At 36.6% G+C, this 16085-nt stretch overlaps 1 protein-coding gene across 10 annotated transcripts in view; it reads left to right on the top strand.

The window, feature by feature from the left end:
• The window catches only part of Ncoa3 (nuclear receptor coactivator 3), a 125792-nt gene that overhangs the window by 85207 nt on the left and 24500 nt on the right, over nucleotides 1-16085 (top strand). For 9 of the 10 annotated variants that reach the window (XM_047534456.1, XM_047534481.1, XM_047534474.1 and 6 more), the window contains 6 exons: nucleotides 11170-11271; nucleotides 12118-12290; nucleotides 12828-12928; nucleotides 14363-14537; nucleotides 15331-15516; nucleotides 15682-15783. In XM_047534456.1, coding sequence (XP_047390412.1) covers nucleotides 11189-11271; nucleotides 12118-12290; nucleotides 12828-12928; nucleotides 14363-14537; nucleotides 15331-15516; nucleotides 15682-15783 — 820 coding nt within the window. In that variant the 5' untranslated portion in view covers nucleotides 11170-11188. Of the gene's footprint in view, nucleotides 1-2261; nucleotides 2319-11169; nucleotides 11272-12117; nucleotides 12291-12827; nucleotides 12929-14362; nucleotides 14538-15330; nucleotides 15517-15681; nucleotides 15784-16085 lie in introns of all 10 variants that reach the window. The other variant, XM_047534459.1, reaches the window with a different exon arrangement.

Raw genomic sequence — 16085 nt, 5'->3', positions numbered from 1 at the left:
ATTTCAGAAAAATTATTTTTCACAAAAATTGTTGTATGTAATAGACTTTAAAAATTAACATTTCAAATGTTTCTAAGTTTTAATTTCAAATATGGTAAATATCGATAGCTGTAACTCACGTAGGAAAGCTCTCAGGACTCGCGGTGTTTAAGAGGTGAAGAAATCCTGAGAGGAAATCCTTGAGAACTCGGATGCAGTGACTGGCTGGAAAGCCTGAGGTGCTCGACTTACATCTTTGACCTTGCTCTCTCTGGTGCAGTAGCACGGTCCACTTTCTGCTTCAGCTGCTTCTGTTCTGTCTTGCTGAAACATGAAGGAGACCTGAGCCAACCAATGAAGTCTGGCCAACTTCAAGGACAATTTAGTTGTCATCAACCTTACACTGTATCTTTTAGTAGTAAGTTGCAGATTTACATCAGAGGTTAAGGAATTTGAACAGCTGTACGAGACTTGTACTCTATTACTTAGCTCTTCAAATTCCTTGATCTCTGATGTAAATCTGCAACTTACTACTAAAAGATAGAGTGCTTTTGCTTTCTTGAGATGTCGTCTGTGAGCCTCTCACCTCAACCTTCTGAGGAACTGGGACTGTAGGCGTGCATGACCAAGGAGCCTTTGAATCAGATCAGGTACTGATTTTCAGTATTGTCCTTTGGAAGTACATAATACAGTATGTGATTACATACTAACTAGTTTGATCGCTGACACTGGGTCATTAGCTTCTTGAAGGCAAAAGCCTTGTCTATTGCGATCACAGACACATAAACGGGGAATGCTTTTTTCCTTTGTTTATGTGGATACTACCCAAATATGTTGAAGAGTGACCACTCTAAGACATTTGCAAAAGTGGATTTTGGTTTTAACCAGTTCTGTATGACTTTACAGAAGCTGAGTAATGTGCCTCTTGTGCCATTCTTCACTATAGTTTATTTTTTCTTGTTGCAGATTTCTTACTTAGAATTATCATGACCTTAAGAGATACAGAGTTCTAGCTCCACACAGTATCTAGAAATAGGGAGGTGGGCGAGGTTTTGAATTTAAGTTCTGATAACTTTTAACTTTTCTGCCAACTCTATCTTACTCTTCAACAAATAAATAATGATAAGAGTGCTCATTTTCTTTTTGGGTTTTTGATATATATGCTTTCCTAGATTATTTGTATAGTATTATTGTCATTCTGAGATGGATAATGACTTTAGAAATTTATTTATTTAGTTAGTTATTTGTGTAGTGCTGGTGATGAACCCAGGGCCTTACACATACTAGGAAAGTGCTCTGACCCTCAGCTACATCCTGGCCCTTTTTATTTCCAGACTCCATGTCGCCCAGACTGGCCTTGAACTTGTGTCTCTCTCCCCCTCTCCCCTCCTATTTTACCTCCCTCCCCCTCCCCTTCCCCACCCTCTCTTGTTGCCCAGTTGTCCAGGCTGTCCTTGAACTTGAGATCCTCTAGCCTCAGTCTCAGCTGGGATTGTAGGCGTGCACCACAGTGCCTGACTCACTTGACAGTAGTTGTTGCAAATCCTTATAGCTTTTGGAAATGTATAGTACGTTATTGTTATCTGTAGTCCTAGAGACTTATTTGAAAAGCTAAATTCTGTTATCAGCATGTAACTTCAGTGGATATGGAAACATTGTTTTAAAAAAAATGGTTCTGTTGAATTTAAAGTTATTTAAAGTAAGAGTGAGTGGACTTATAATCATTAAACAATAAGTAACAAGTTGTGAAGTCACGGGGACAATAGGTCAAGGTCACAGACCTTCAGTAGTAAAAATGGTGACCCACTCAGGAAATCTTGGAAGTCAGACTTGCTGAGTCCTGTTGCTGGGGTTGGAAATCTCCATCTCCAACCGCTTTGCCTTAGAGGAGGAAGTCTAGCCACAATGCACTTTCCCACGGGACATCTTACTCCCCCTTCCACCTTCAGTACTTTTCATTGAAAGATTAACTTAGTATTTTATCAGCTAAATCTCCACGTTGTTAATTATAATGGCAGTGTCACAGGTAAACCCATGCAGCGTTTTTATATTTTGGATATTGATGGTCTGGGCCCACTATATACTGTAGGGCCAAGCGTGTTGCTACTTTTGTTCTTTCCTCCACAGGTTCTTTCTTGGCCTTTGACTAGTTCCCTGTTGTTACCATTTCCCCTCATTGTTTTCTTAATGCCACCTACTGTACCAGCTTTATTGCTCCGACTGTTAGGTTACCAGGTGGCTAACCTAACTCTTCAGTTCTTTTTTTTTTTTTTTTTCCCCAGTGTTGTTTTCTGTGAGGCACATTTGAAAGGACTGATCAGAAGACAGTGGGGCCCATGGTATGATCATTTGTTTTACATCTTTATTGCTTATTAATTAAATTCATACCAGATTTTATTTCTGCTGTGTGCTGGCCATCTGTCTACCTTCCCACTACTTCTCTTCATCCAGCCTGTTGGAACTTCCCTTAATGGAGCTAAAATCTTTGATTTTTTTTTTTCTTCCTTCTTCTTTGATTTTTGTTTAATTTCTCTCTTTGCTGCTTATATTTTTATTATGGGCCAAAGGGACAACCTACGGTGTAAATAATGGAATGATGTTTATGTCTGTCAAAGATAAGTTAGAACACAAATTCAGAGGTAAAAAGAGATCATTAAAATGAATAAGCCACCAAAACTCCGGCACTACACTGTACCTGGAGGGACTTGGATAGTCTTTTCAGAATCCTCTAAAAGTGCCTATTTATTCTTTTAAAAATTATTTAATTAAGAACATATACTTAAGATAATATTTTTGATTAATTCTGTTTTTATTGTTGTTTGTTAGCTACTATGTACCATTCACCACACTATTTCAGTGAGAAAATGTTTCAAATTCTGCTAGCTATTATAAGTTGAAGATAGCCTGAATATTAAAATGTCTGAAAATGTTTCAAATTCTGGTTAATTTGTTATTTGTCTGCATCTTTTTAATTGATTGCCATATGGGATATTTGCAGCTATTTGTTTTTCAGATGAGGCCGTGTTAACTTTGCTGGACAGGCATCTTTGTTCTTGTCGCCCTGTACCTTGGGGGCATCACAGTGTTCCCTCTGACAGTTGCTTGCTGTGTGTTACTTCTTAGTCTCCCAGTAAACATGAATATGTAAGATATGATTATCCCCAGTTTTTTTTACAGGTGGTAAGCTTTTTGCAGGTGATGAAAGTTTACCTTTAGAGAAGTGATGAAATTGAGATTTATTTCTCAAGTTTAATTCCAATAAAGACTCATCGTCTTTTTATTGTATCGTAGTAAATCAGTTGAAGGATTCAAACCCTTGAGTTTTATAGATAGCCACTATATTTTTGGAATGGGAAAACGTAAGTGAAAAATAACATTTGAGAAAGAAGCAAAAACTATCTATGAAGTATTTACTTCCTTCCCCTCTGTAAACCTTCTCCGTATTTTTGAAAGATAAGGAGTTGGTCAAAAGTACAGCTGATGGGAAGGAAATGGAGAACTGGAGGTAGAAAAGGGAACAAGGGAATTGGTGTTAGTAAAAGAGAGGAGTTTTGCAATAGGCAGGAGTTTTATATAAGCCTCTTATTGGTAGAGCTTACAGTTTAGAAAGTGGAGACAGAAAAATGAACAGAAATACTGTAGTATGTGAAATGTTACAGTATGAATGTGAGAGAGACCTGGGTGCTGTGGCGCTGTGCCACATGCCTGTAATTGTGGCAACCTGGGAGGCTGGGGCAGGAAGACCATAAGTTCAAGGCAAGCCTGGGCATCTTAGACCCTGTCTCAAAATTTAAAAAAGGACAGGGAATGTAGAGCTCATGCCTAGCGTATGCAAGCCCCTGAATTCAATCCCCAGTACAAACAAAACACAAAACCGTGAGGATAAAAAGGGGAAAACTTCTCTAACCAGGAGAGTCAGGCATGGTTTCACCAGAGTTGGCAGTGGAGTTTGATTTTAAAGAGTATGGAGATTCTGAGCAGAAGAGGGATGTAGGAGAGATTTAAAAAGTAACGACAAGGTCACAAACAAAATAGGAAAGTTTTCTGTGATTGTCCTTTGTTAAAAACTTTTAATATATAGTCTGTGTGACTACTGATGGTGGTGGTGGTGAGGTTGAAGTACAGCTGACAGTAAGATGTTGAAAGTGAAACTCAGGAAGCTCAGATTTAGTTCTGCATGGGAGATAGATTCAGTGTATTAAATTATAGAAGTTAACGTAACCTTTAAAACAAGAGTTGCACAACTAGTTAGTATGCTGTCAGGAGAGGGTAAGTCGATTTAGATGGCGTTGGCTTGCTTAACTCCCTATGCACAGTGTATATTGGGAACTTCAACTCTTGCTCATGTAGAGGTTGGGAAGTCCCGTGGCAACAAGCTTCCAGTTGCAGCTAACACCTGTGTTGGCTAATTGGTATGCCCATGTCTGGTTGTAGAGCCTCTGGGGAATTTGTGTTTGAATTCAACATCAGGTTGAAACCAGAGCAAAATTGCGAAGGAGCATTGGAGTCAGCCTGTTGATTAAGAATGAAAAGGAGAGGCATGCAAAGAGGAGGGAGAAAGCGACCTCCCGCACAAAAGTTCATTTACATTCAGGTGCTTTTAGTCTAATTCATATATTTATAGGACACTTTATTTCTCCTTGCTTGCCCCTTTCCCTCTATGTTGGCAATAAACTAAAGGTAAGAGGAAAAGAAATTGCCAGGATCCTGGTTTATACCATTTTCTTCTATATGTCTCTGCCAGTGTAGTTTATTATAGATACCATGTGTGTAGTTTCTCTCTCTCTTTTTAAACATAGACCAATAGGTTTCCCATTGGCTCTGTTTATGTGGTGTCTTCATTTTAACATGCACCAAATGTGTTTATATGGTTTTCTTTCGGCTAGCTGGAGAGTTCTGGTAGTTTGTGGTGTCACTCACTCATGTCTGGTTTTCTGGGTATGTAAGCATTTGAGCTGAGATGGAATTAAATTGAAAAATGAATTCAATTAGGTGGTTTATGCTTTATTCCAGTAAACATAGTAAGTTATTGGTAACAGAACCAGAGATACTGCCTCATTGTTTTTTGTTTTGTTTTGGGGTACTTGGGATTGAACTCAGGAGCTCTTTGCTGCTGATTTATATCCCCAGTCCTTTTTACTTTGAGACAGGGTCTTTATAAATTGCTAAGGCTTTTCTAAAACTGTGCAGTTCCCCTGCTTCAGCCTTCCTAGGTTGCTGGGATTACAGGTGTGTAGCACACCATCCTGACTGCAGATTGTTTTTAATCTAAAGCTTTGCCTCTCTTTCCCCTCCTTCTGTCTCCTCATGACTTTTAATCTTCCTACCATGGTTAAAAGGTACTGTAAAGGTAGAATACCTTCTTTGGAAGTATCATCCAGTTGATGAAAAACTGGTGTAATGGCTCCATGTTTATGGACTTGGGTTCTCCTTGTCTTCCTCTGCCTATGTATGGGTCATATTTCTCTTTGGTTCTTCCCTTCTTGGTTCCTGTTCTCTTGGAACTGAACTCGTATGGTCAACAGATGGGAGAATATCCACATTTGATCTTTTGGAAGAAATAATCTTGTAGGATTAAGCCCTTAGAATAACTAGTGTTGACTCTTGAATTGTCTGAGTAGGAGTGCCAATTGGAAACTTGAATTTTGGGTAGAGCCTTTAATGAATGTCTCAAATTATTCCCAGAAGCCCCACCCCCACCCCAGTTTACTTGAGCAGTCTCAAACTTTTGCATAGCATTTCAAGCAGTTTTCAATAAATCAATTCAAATTCACAGCTGTTGTTTGAAAATTTCCTTAAGTAACTGTGATTCTCAGGAGACACCCAGAAATTTCCTCTAATTAGTGTACTTGATCATACCTTGTATAGGTCAGGCAAATAGACCCAATGGGTAAACTAAATTACTCCCAGAATAGTCAAAAGTTCTTGGACCCAGCATTTAATTTTACAAACCCAGAAATAACAATCCTTGACGGGTTATTTTCGGGTGTAGTATTTGCTTTTCTGATCTCAAATTTTCTTGTGTAGCCACTGACTGTTCATCCCAAATGGAAATGAGGGTTCCACAGAGCTAGTTTACCCACCTACTTGGAGAGCAATGGTTAGGGTTAGGTTAAGGGATTGGAGGAATAGAAGCATTAAATGTGACTACTGAGCTGGCCTCTAACCCTTATATTGCATGCCCCTAAATTGTGCATGTTATAGCTTTTCAGTGGTTCTTCTTGATGAGCTGAGAAATTTGTGGATAACTGGTTAGAGATAGTATGATTCAGTGGCATAAGTGACTTGTTTTGGTGATGGTGGGGAGTAAAATGCCCAAGAAACTTTGGATGACATTTTGTTAGTAATGAAGTCCGAAAAAAGGGTTGGGCATATATGTAGGCTCAGTAGTAGAGTACTTGTGAGTTCAGTTCTTAAAACTGCAAAAAAAAAAAAAAAAGTCTGAAAAAACAAATTTAATCCCAGTTCTGCCATCCAATATCCCTGTGGGATTTCACAAAAAGTTGTTATTTAGCCATTTCTCATTCTGTAAAGTGGGAATAATAATATAGGCCTTGGAGGGTCATTATGAGTAGTCATTCAGTATATGTGAGACCCCCAACAGTATATTGCCACATAAATGATCTCTTTCCTTCTTTTAGCTTAGGAAAAGCAAAATATCGAGTTGGTCTGTTTACCAATTTGGATTTACTGGGTGACCCATCTCTTCCCATTTTGGCACAGCATCACTTTTCTTAGGTCCCCAGAATAACTTTTTACTCAAAGTGAACACTGGTATTGTTGATAGATATCTTTTCCTTTTGGACAAGGAATACAACCTGTATCCTTGTCCATCTGAAGAAAGCATTCTACCCAGGTAAGATTCTTGTTCATTTTAAATTTTATCATGGATATGTTTCTGGTTTTTCTAAATAATATAGAAAACAAATGGGATTGAATTTTGATAGCGTTGAAAGATATTCTAAATTGCTATTCTATATTTAAAATAATTACGTAAAATATCTTAACTGTAATCCTAGCTTCAAGTGTATGTTGTCATATTAGTACCCTCGATTAGTATAGCACAGAATTTTCGGTAGAAGTGTTTCAGACAAGGAAGATGATGGTAAGAATGACTGAAGTGTCTGGTGGTAGTGTTCACATTGGAAGACTGAGTTTGTTTTTGATTCAATGAAAAGTTCCCTATCTTAGTTCTTTTCCATACTGTATAGTCAAGGACTTGAAAAGATTTTTGTGATTGGATTGTAATATATCTGCAAGTGCACTAGAGGTGATTTTCCATTTTAATAATATATTGAGGGACACCTCTTCATTGTAAATTTCAAAGTAATATTTATGCATCTCACCATTAGGTTGATGACATGATTTCAAGAACACAGATTACTTGGGGGCAAGTACATGCTTTCTGTTCAACTGTGTAGGCAATAATCTTTTTTTTCCTTCTTTTTGTGATTCTGGGGTTGAACGTAGGGCCTCACTCCAGCTAGGCAGGTGCTCTTCCATTGAGCCGCACTCCGACCCTTTAAGTCTTATTTCGAGACCTCATTAAGTTGCCCACACTGACCTTATACTTGTGCTCCTCCTGCCTCAGCCTCCCAGATAGCTGGGCTTCTTGTCATATACCTCTATGCCCTGTCCATAGACTACGCTTATAGTCAAATGTACTGCAAAATTCTTGCATTATATGATTTCTACTTTGATGATGGAATGTTCCAATTTCATATATCTTCCAAACTACGTTGGTTGTAATTTAAGATGTAAAATAAAAATAAGCTATCCAGTTACTGATCCGTCATTCTTAACCTTTACAACTTCAGGGGCCTGGTATGTGCTACGCCCCCTCTGTCTTCCTCTCTTTTGACTACTGACTGAAAGTGGGTAAGACTTAGTGTATACATGCTAGGTGCTTACGTTTTATACTTTCAAAAAGGATTCTCCACCAAACTACAAGATGCATTCTCTTAGAAGCAGACACTCCTGGCAAGTAAAACAAATGCTTATTTATATTTTTTTTATGTTTATAACTAAGATTAATAACAGGTAGAAGACTAGACACAAAAGTGCCAGTCATTTGTCCTCAGGAATTATAATAGTTATTGTAGATATTGAAATTATTTTGGGAGAAAGAAATACTTTATCTCTCATGTTGGCCATTTTCTTTAGTTTGATGATTTCGGAGATATATTTGCTCTACTTTGAATTTTGCTTACAGGAATATGTCATTCCCTCTTGGACATTGTGTTTCTATGTAACTGAATACTAAATGTACCAAGGTTTGTCCGTGTCTGAAAAAACTTTGTCAAACCTGTTCCTAAAAGAATGAAATAGGAGAAATACAGTATATCTTAAATAATTCTACTGTCCATGTTGGGTAAACGTCATTACCATGGTTGTAAGTTAGGATTTTGTATGAGTACCTTTCTAGATAATTACCTGTATTGCTAGGGATTTTGGGGTAAGTTTGTAGCACAGAGACTGCACAGAGTTATGTGTACCTCGTAGGTTGTTTATCTGCCAAGATCAGGAGAAAGAACAGTGTATATCTATGGACATAGTTGACATTTCTAGGTTTCTCTATATGCATGTAAACATTGACTTAGCACCAATGACGTGTAATTCTGGTTTGGATTGATAATTGTGTTTATTGATTTTTTTTTTCCATATTAAGATTTTCCTGGTGTAAGTTCCCTATTGAAAGTTAAGTTTAAAGTAATATGATTGCATTGAATGATTTTAAGATTAAAGTGAAGGAAATTCTAAAATGTGGTAGATTGATTGCTTCTTTTATTATTTATTCAGTATTTATTCAGTACATTTATTGACCACTTATTATGTGCTAGATACCTTTCACTATACTGAGGATTCAGCTTATATTTCATAGCAAAGTATAAAGCATAATATTGAGAATACAGATTATTTATTTCCAAATTAATGTTATTGGTCACTGAATAGTTTTTTTCACTCAGTTTTTAAGATTTAGCTTATGGTATCACCAGAGTAGGAAAATACTGTCTAGAATGTAGACTAAATTATATTTTAAAATAGATTTTATTACTCAGTGTATACTTTGCCATTCAATTTAAAGATAATTTTTAAATGACCCAAATGAAAACCCAGTTGATATGTAGCTAGATCAATCTATATTTGTACTTAGGAATCACTGCTCTTTTTAAATACAAAAAATGGGAAATCAAATGTGAACATACTTTAAAACTTTAATTGGAGATAATTGGAATTGAAAGCAAAGTTACAGGAAAAAGAATAGTACAACAGCTTTGTAATTTTTTTACCCCCACATTGACCCAATGCCCATATTTGCCCAAATCCCTTACACTCCTTCCCCCTTTCTGGTTTTTACTTACATTACTTCCCCCACCACCAAGGACCATTTGCGTACATAATGGTCCCTTCACTCAAAATACAAAAATATTGATAATCTCTTCAATAACTGTAGTTCATACATCAACTTCAGTAAATTCAACATTGGTAAAATACCTTTATTTATTACCCTCAATGCAATTTTGTCAATTAACTCATTTATGTTTGTTTTAGCATTTTTCTTCCCTACAGTGCAGAATCCATTCCAGGATCAAGTATTATATTTAATTGTCATTTCTCTTTAGATTCCCTTAATCTGAATAGTTTACACAGACTATCTTTTGTGACAATGACCTTTTATTTTGACATTGCTATTTTTGAAAATATTGTACTCCTGAGATTGTGTGTTCCAAGTATGCTTTAAGAATCATTTTGAACTCCTTTTTTTTGGGAACACTATTAATTAAAGTTATTCTAAATTTTTCTCTCTCCTTGACTTAAACTTATGTCAGGGAGAAAAACACCCTAGCATATCTTTAAAACCATTTGTCAGTCCTTACATTTTACTACCAAAATTATAGTGTGAATTTTGTTTATATTTAATATATACATAATGAATCTGTAAGATGTGCTATAGTCCAGAATTCTGCAATAATCATGATTTGGATTGTTCCTAAAGCTACATACTTTAGGTTTTATTGGCATCTTTCACCTGAATTTTGTCTTCCTTTCTGGTAGTATTTTGCCACCTAGTGGACATGTATGTTCTTCAGGGTATATCTCACGGGCAGAGATGCCAGATGCTTTTTTTTTTTTTAGTGCTGGAGATTGAACCCAGGGCCTTGTGCTTGCAAGGCAAGCACTCTACCAACTGAGCTACCTCCCCAGCCCACCAGATGCATTTTAACATTTAAAAAAAAAAAAAAAAAAAAAGGTTAGCAGTTTTGAACTTTCTTGGTTGACATGGAATTCTTTTTTTAAAATTTTTTTTATTTTTAATTTTGAGACAGTCTTAAGTCGTTGAGGCTGGTCTGAAAATTGTGTTTCTCCATCTCAGCCTCCTGAGATTACAGGTGTGCACCCCTGCCCTTGAGGACTGGGAATTCTTCAGAACAGTGCTTGTCCTGCTCTAAATGAGTTTAGTATACATAAAATTCTTAGTAAATGAAGACTTAGTAGATATCTTAAATTATAATATACTGAGTATTAAAAATTCATTTTTCTTTTTCAATAAAAATACTTTTATCTTCATCCTTGAAACTTCAACTAAAATGTATTTTCCTTTCAGTCAATACTAAAGTAAATGTTACTGTGTGGTTCAGTGTCAAAACATCTCCCCCACCCCATGGTTTTATTGTTTTACTGCTACTTTCTAGGCAGAATGTAGAGGAGTTTTACAATGTTGTTTATATAATCCAGGTTTATTCTAGTTTAATAGAAGAAAAACAGATGATAAATATAAATTAAATTAATTGATGGAAAAATGCTAAAATAGGTTGAATAATTTAGGTTCATCATTTGAAGAGTTCTTATCAAATCACAAGCTTTTATTTGTGCTTTACACTTGAGTATAAAAAATACAGAATTTTATCACTATTGGAGTTGGCACTCTCTTGTTACTAAATATGAAGAAAATGCCTTATACTCTCAAGTATTTAATATGCACATTTTTAATAGAGCCTGAAACATTTCTGTCTTGGGGTTGGATGTTCTTCATAACGAATGTGAAACATGAATTTTGAGGTTTTCAGTTATACTGATTTATGATAAAGGATATTGAGAAAGTACTTCTGAATGATAGCATGCAATTATAACAGCCTTTTCATGGAGAAATGGATATTTTGTAATGCTTTTCTCATTATTCTTTCTTAGTCACCGATGTATATTCAGGATGAGTGGGTTAGGAGAAAATTTGGATCCACTGGCCACTGACTCACGAAAACGCAAATTGCCATGTGATACTCCAGGACAGGGGTAGGTGATTTATTTCCAGGTGTCTCACCACAGCCCTTCCCTTCTCCCCTCTGTTTTGTTTAGTTTAAGGCTACCATTTCAACTTTGTGGTTTATATTCTTTCATTAGATCAGAGGTTTTTCTTAAATTTTGCTTTATCTTAAGTGCAGTGATGGTGAGATGGACATCTTTATGATGTGAAGGAGTGGAAGGTTCACATCCAGGGAACCACTGATTCAGACAGAAGTCAGAATAGTACACTAACAGTCTGGTACTTCAAGAAGAATTTCTGGATGGAAGGCATAGGAGTTAGGAATAGGTGACTGTATTATAAGTAAGAATTTTTTATATCTTTTAAGAATATGCTATAAGTTCATATTTTGGCATTTAAAGGTTACATCACTTTTTTTTTTTCCTGAATGAGATTAGAAGTTTAACAAAATCAGAACTAAAATACTATTCTGTACAGTGCTACTTTGTAACTTTTAAAATATTTGCCAAGGCCCGTGTTAATTTTAAAGTTATAGTTGAAAAGAAAACCTGTAATTCATAAAGTTTCATCATTAATAATAAGGTACCTGTTTTTGTTATTATTTGTTAGTTGTTTACAAGGTAAAGTTGTTCCTGCTTTCCGGGTGAGGGAACTGAGGCTTACCCTTCCCAAGGCCACCTGGCTACTAAAAAGGTGGAAGTGAGTTTAGCTTTGCGTGAATTTCTACTGTGTTGTACTGCTTCTCCGTTAAGTGTTTTCACAGTTTCTATGGCTGAGTTTAGTTCTTTCACACTTGAAAATAATGATGTGTGGGGCTATTTCTGCTCACAGCTCCTCTGGACAGGTGCATCATGGCCCTTCTCCTCTCTTCTTAGTCTTACCTGCAGTGGTGAAAAGTGGAGGCGAGAGCAGGAGAGTAAATATATTGAAGAATTGGCTGAACTGATATCTGCAAATCTTAGTGACATCGACAATTTCAATGTCAAACCAGATAAATGTGCAATTTTAAAGGAAACAGTAAGACAGATACGTCAAATAAAAGAGCAAGGTAATACAAAGTAAGAAAAACTCTCAAGTCTTTTGGAAGGAACTTGTTAGTGTGTTTATGTTTGTGTGTGCGTGTGGGATTGCGGAGGGGTGTGGAGGACAGAACCCAGTGACTTTCGCCAGCCCCAGCCCCTGCGTTTGCCTTGTTGTATTCTTTTAGGTGGCACAAGAGATGATTGAGGCTAGAGGAGATGAGAAAGGACAAGTAGTTGACCAGCTTGGCTTCTTAGGAAATAGTTAACAGAGAACTGGAAGGCCAGCGTTGCTCACCTTGTTAAAATTTAACTTCATTTACGGAAGCCATTGGCTAGTACATTTAGTAGTAGAAGAATATTTAGGGTATCTTCTACTTTCCTGAGTAAATATGAAGTTTAATATTTTAAAACGTGACATTTTCTTGTCAAGAAACATTCTGTATATACATACAGTGTGAGTTGCCTGTGTGTGTGTTTGTGTGTGTTCTGGGGACTGTTTGAAGGTAGATTTAATCTATAACTGATACTCGTGCTATACGTTGTGCTGCCTTCTGTCTTTCCAGGAAAAGCCATTTCCAGCGATGATGATGTTCAGAAAGCTGATGTATCTTCTACAGGACAGGGGGTTATTGATAAAGACTCTTTAGGACCACTTTTACTTCAGGTAAATATAAAATATTGCACTTTGATTATATTAAAAAGTAAAAAAAGATAAAAGGAAAATTTTGTTTAGAAAATGAGAACATGTAGAAAACATTTCTGTGAGAACAAAAATCAATGTTCAGAATATAATGGTAAAAATTAAAATATAATATAACTCAGGAGGCCCTGTCCTCTTAATAAAAATGGAGTTGTAAACTGAGAACAGACACATACAAAGAAGCAGGAGAGGAAAGGTAACTCATAACTTCACAAATATAACCGATTATTTTACCGAGGCAATATCTGCATGTGTTTTAGCGTAGTCGTTCTTGTGCATTTTTGTGTATTTAATCATATGGCATATAGTTTTCCACTTTTTTGTTGTGCTGGAGATTGAATGAACCCAGGGCCTCAAGCATGCTAGCCAGGTACCTGTATTCATACCTGTATATGTACCTACCTACCTATTATGGTCCTGGAGATTAAATCCAGGGCCTCGTGCATGCTGGGCAAGTGCTGTAAAACTAAGTTAACCCCCCCCCCCCCCCAGCCCTCAGGTTTTATATTCTTGAGAAATTTATAAGATTTAAAAATGTGCATTATTTTTTTAAGTAGTCGTCTTTGATCTGGTTAATCTATCACAGAGCACTTTACTTTAAGGCAGGGACTGATGCCCTTCATAAAGTTTACTTGTCAACTTGTTTTCAGCTAGTTTGTTCCAGCTGCTTTTTAGTTGATCAAGTTTGTTTCTTCTTTGTAAGTTTTTATTAAGGAATAGTATGCAAGTTTCTGTGGCATGATTTGATACCAAATGGAAAAGAGGAAGGAGCTAAGGATAAGTTTCTCTTTTTAAAAGCTCCTTTGAAAATGCAATTCTTAAAAAATTAGGTAATACATTAATTCAGATTTTATGTGGACACTATCTTTTTTCCTTCTAAATTGTTCTTTTTATTTTTCATAAGTTCTGTAGTAATATTGCTCATGTTAATAGAAATGGTGGCTTATACTTGTTTGTCGTAATTGTTAAAACCATTTCTTCCCCAGTTTTGCAAATTCTACTTATAACTAAGGCTATTGTCTAAGGCTACCATAACAGAATATTGCAGACTGGGTGGCTCAAACGACAGAAGTTTATTTCTAGCACTTTTGGATGCTGGAAGTTCAAGATCAGGGTGTTGGCAGCATGGGTTTCTCCTGAGTCCTCTCTCCTTGATTTATCACTGTTTTCATGTGACCTTTTCTTTTTGTGTGTATCCTTGGTATCTTTTTCATCTCTCCTTATAAGGACACCAGTCATATGGGATTAGGGTCTCATCCTTATGACCTCTTTTACCCTTAATTACCCCCTTAAAAGCCCTATCTCCAAACACGGAGGACAAGGCCTTCAGCATATATATATATTCTGGGGAGATATAGTTCGATCTGTAACAGGCTATATTGACATTTTCCATTTTAGGCATTGGATGGTTTTCTGTTCGTGGTGAATCGAGATGGAAATATTGTATTTGTGTCAGAAAATGTCACACAATACCTGCAATATAAACAGGAGGACCTGGTTAATACAAGTGTCTATAATATTTTGCATGAAGAAGACAGAAAGGATTTTCTTAAAAACTTACCGAAATCTACAGGTAGGCTCTTAATGTGAATTTTCTAAATATTTAAACAAAACTTCTAAAAATATTCCTAAGAAAATTGAATATACTTTTTAGGAATCTAGGAATCAGAGGTAAACGTTAATAAAATTTTTAGATAGGGTCTCAGTAAACTCAAAGTTTGGCATACATTTCATGGTGTCAAAAATACACAGTGAGATTTCTGTTGCAGTTGAAATTATTAAAAAAATTTTTATATTACCTTTCTAAAATGTTAGCATAGGCATTACCATGGAAAATATATGTAAGAAGAAAATATAGCATGAATTTGGTGGGGGGAGGGAGACAGAGTCTTGCTGTTTGCCCTGGTCGGTCTTAACCTGGTGGGCTCAAGTGAATCCTATAGCTGGGAGTATAGGTCTGCATCATCGTGCCTGACTTATCGCTTGAATCCTTTTTTTCTTTCTTTTGTGTTTTTCTCTTCTTTCTGTCCTCCCTTCCCTTTCTGTCCCCTCCCTTCCCTTTCTTTCCCTTCCTGCCCATCCGTCCCTTGATTTTTAAAAATATTTTTAGTTATAGATGGACACAATACCTTTATTTTATTTATTTTATGCAGTGCTGAGGATCGAACCCCAGTGCCTCACACGTGCTAGGCAAGCGGTCCACCACTAGCCACGACCCAGCCCCTTTCCATTCCATTTTGAACCCAGGGCCTGTGCATTCCACTCTGCCACTGAGCTGAATTCATAACCTGTGGCTTGAATTCTTGATGATACTTTTAGATTATGATTTCGGATTTTTACAAGTTATTTCCATCTATTTTCCAAAGTTAATGGAGTTTCCTGGACAAGTGAGACTCAGAGACAAAAAAGCCATACTTTTAATTGCCGTATGTTAATGAAAACACATGATATTCTGGAAGACATGAGTACCAGTCCTGAAATGCGCCAGAGATATGAAACAATGCAGTGCTTTGCCTTGTCTCAGCCACGAGCCATGATGGAGGAAGGGGAAGGTGAGAGCAGTCTTGTTTATGATATTTATGAACACGCAGCAGCAAACTCAGATTGTTACAGCTTCCATTGCTGTCATTTCATCCTGAAGTTCATGTCCTCGTTCACCTACAATAGAATATCCAAAAATAAATAGAATCCTTATCTGATTATATTTTTGATTATAGATTTGCAGTCCTGTATGATCTGTGTGGCTCGGCGCATTACTACAGGAGAAAGAGCATTTCAGTCAAATCCTGAGAGCTTTATTACTAGACATGATCTTTCAGGTAAAAACTCTGTGTGTATGTACGTGTGTATGTGTGTGGGTGGTGTACGTTTTCATTTTGGGAATTGTTAAAAAGGTCACTTATAGTCTGCATTATAATTTTAATGCTCACATCATCTTTGATGAATGTTTTAAGTGTATTATGTCCTGTGTTTCTTACATAGACCTAAGGGAATTTCCCTAAAACTCTTGGCATTTGAGTTGAATATATTTGGCACTTAGAATTCCCCTTGCAAACAAATTAAAAAACAAATGTAGAGGCACCTGTCTTTTTCTCCAGGCACTAAGCAACTCAGTGAGACC

This window comes from Sciurus carolinensis, chromosome 2 (assembly GCF_902686445.1).
Source record: "Sciurus carolinensis chromosome 2, mSciCar1.2, whole genome shotgun sequence".
NCBI classification, from domain to species: Eukaryota; Metazoa; Chordata; class Mammalia; order Rodentia; family Sciuridae; genus Sciurus; species Sciurus carolinensis.
Note: the sequence above shows the minus strand (reverse complement) of the source record. Positions and strands in the feature narration are given on the sequence as shown.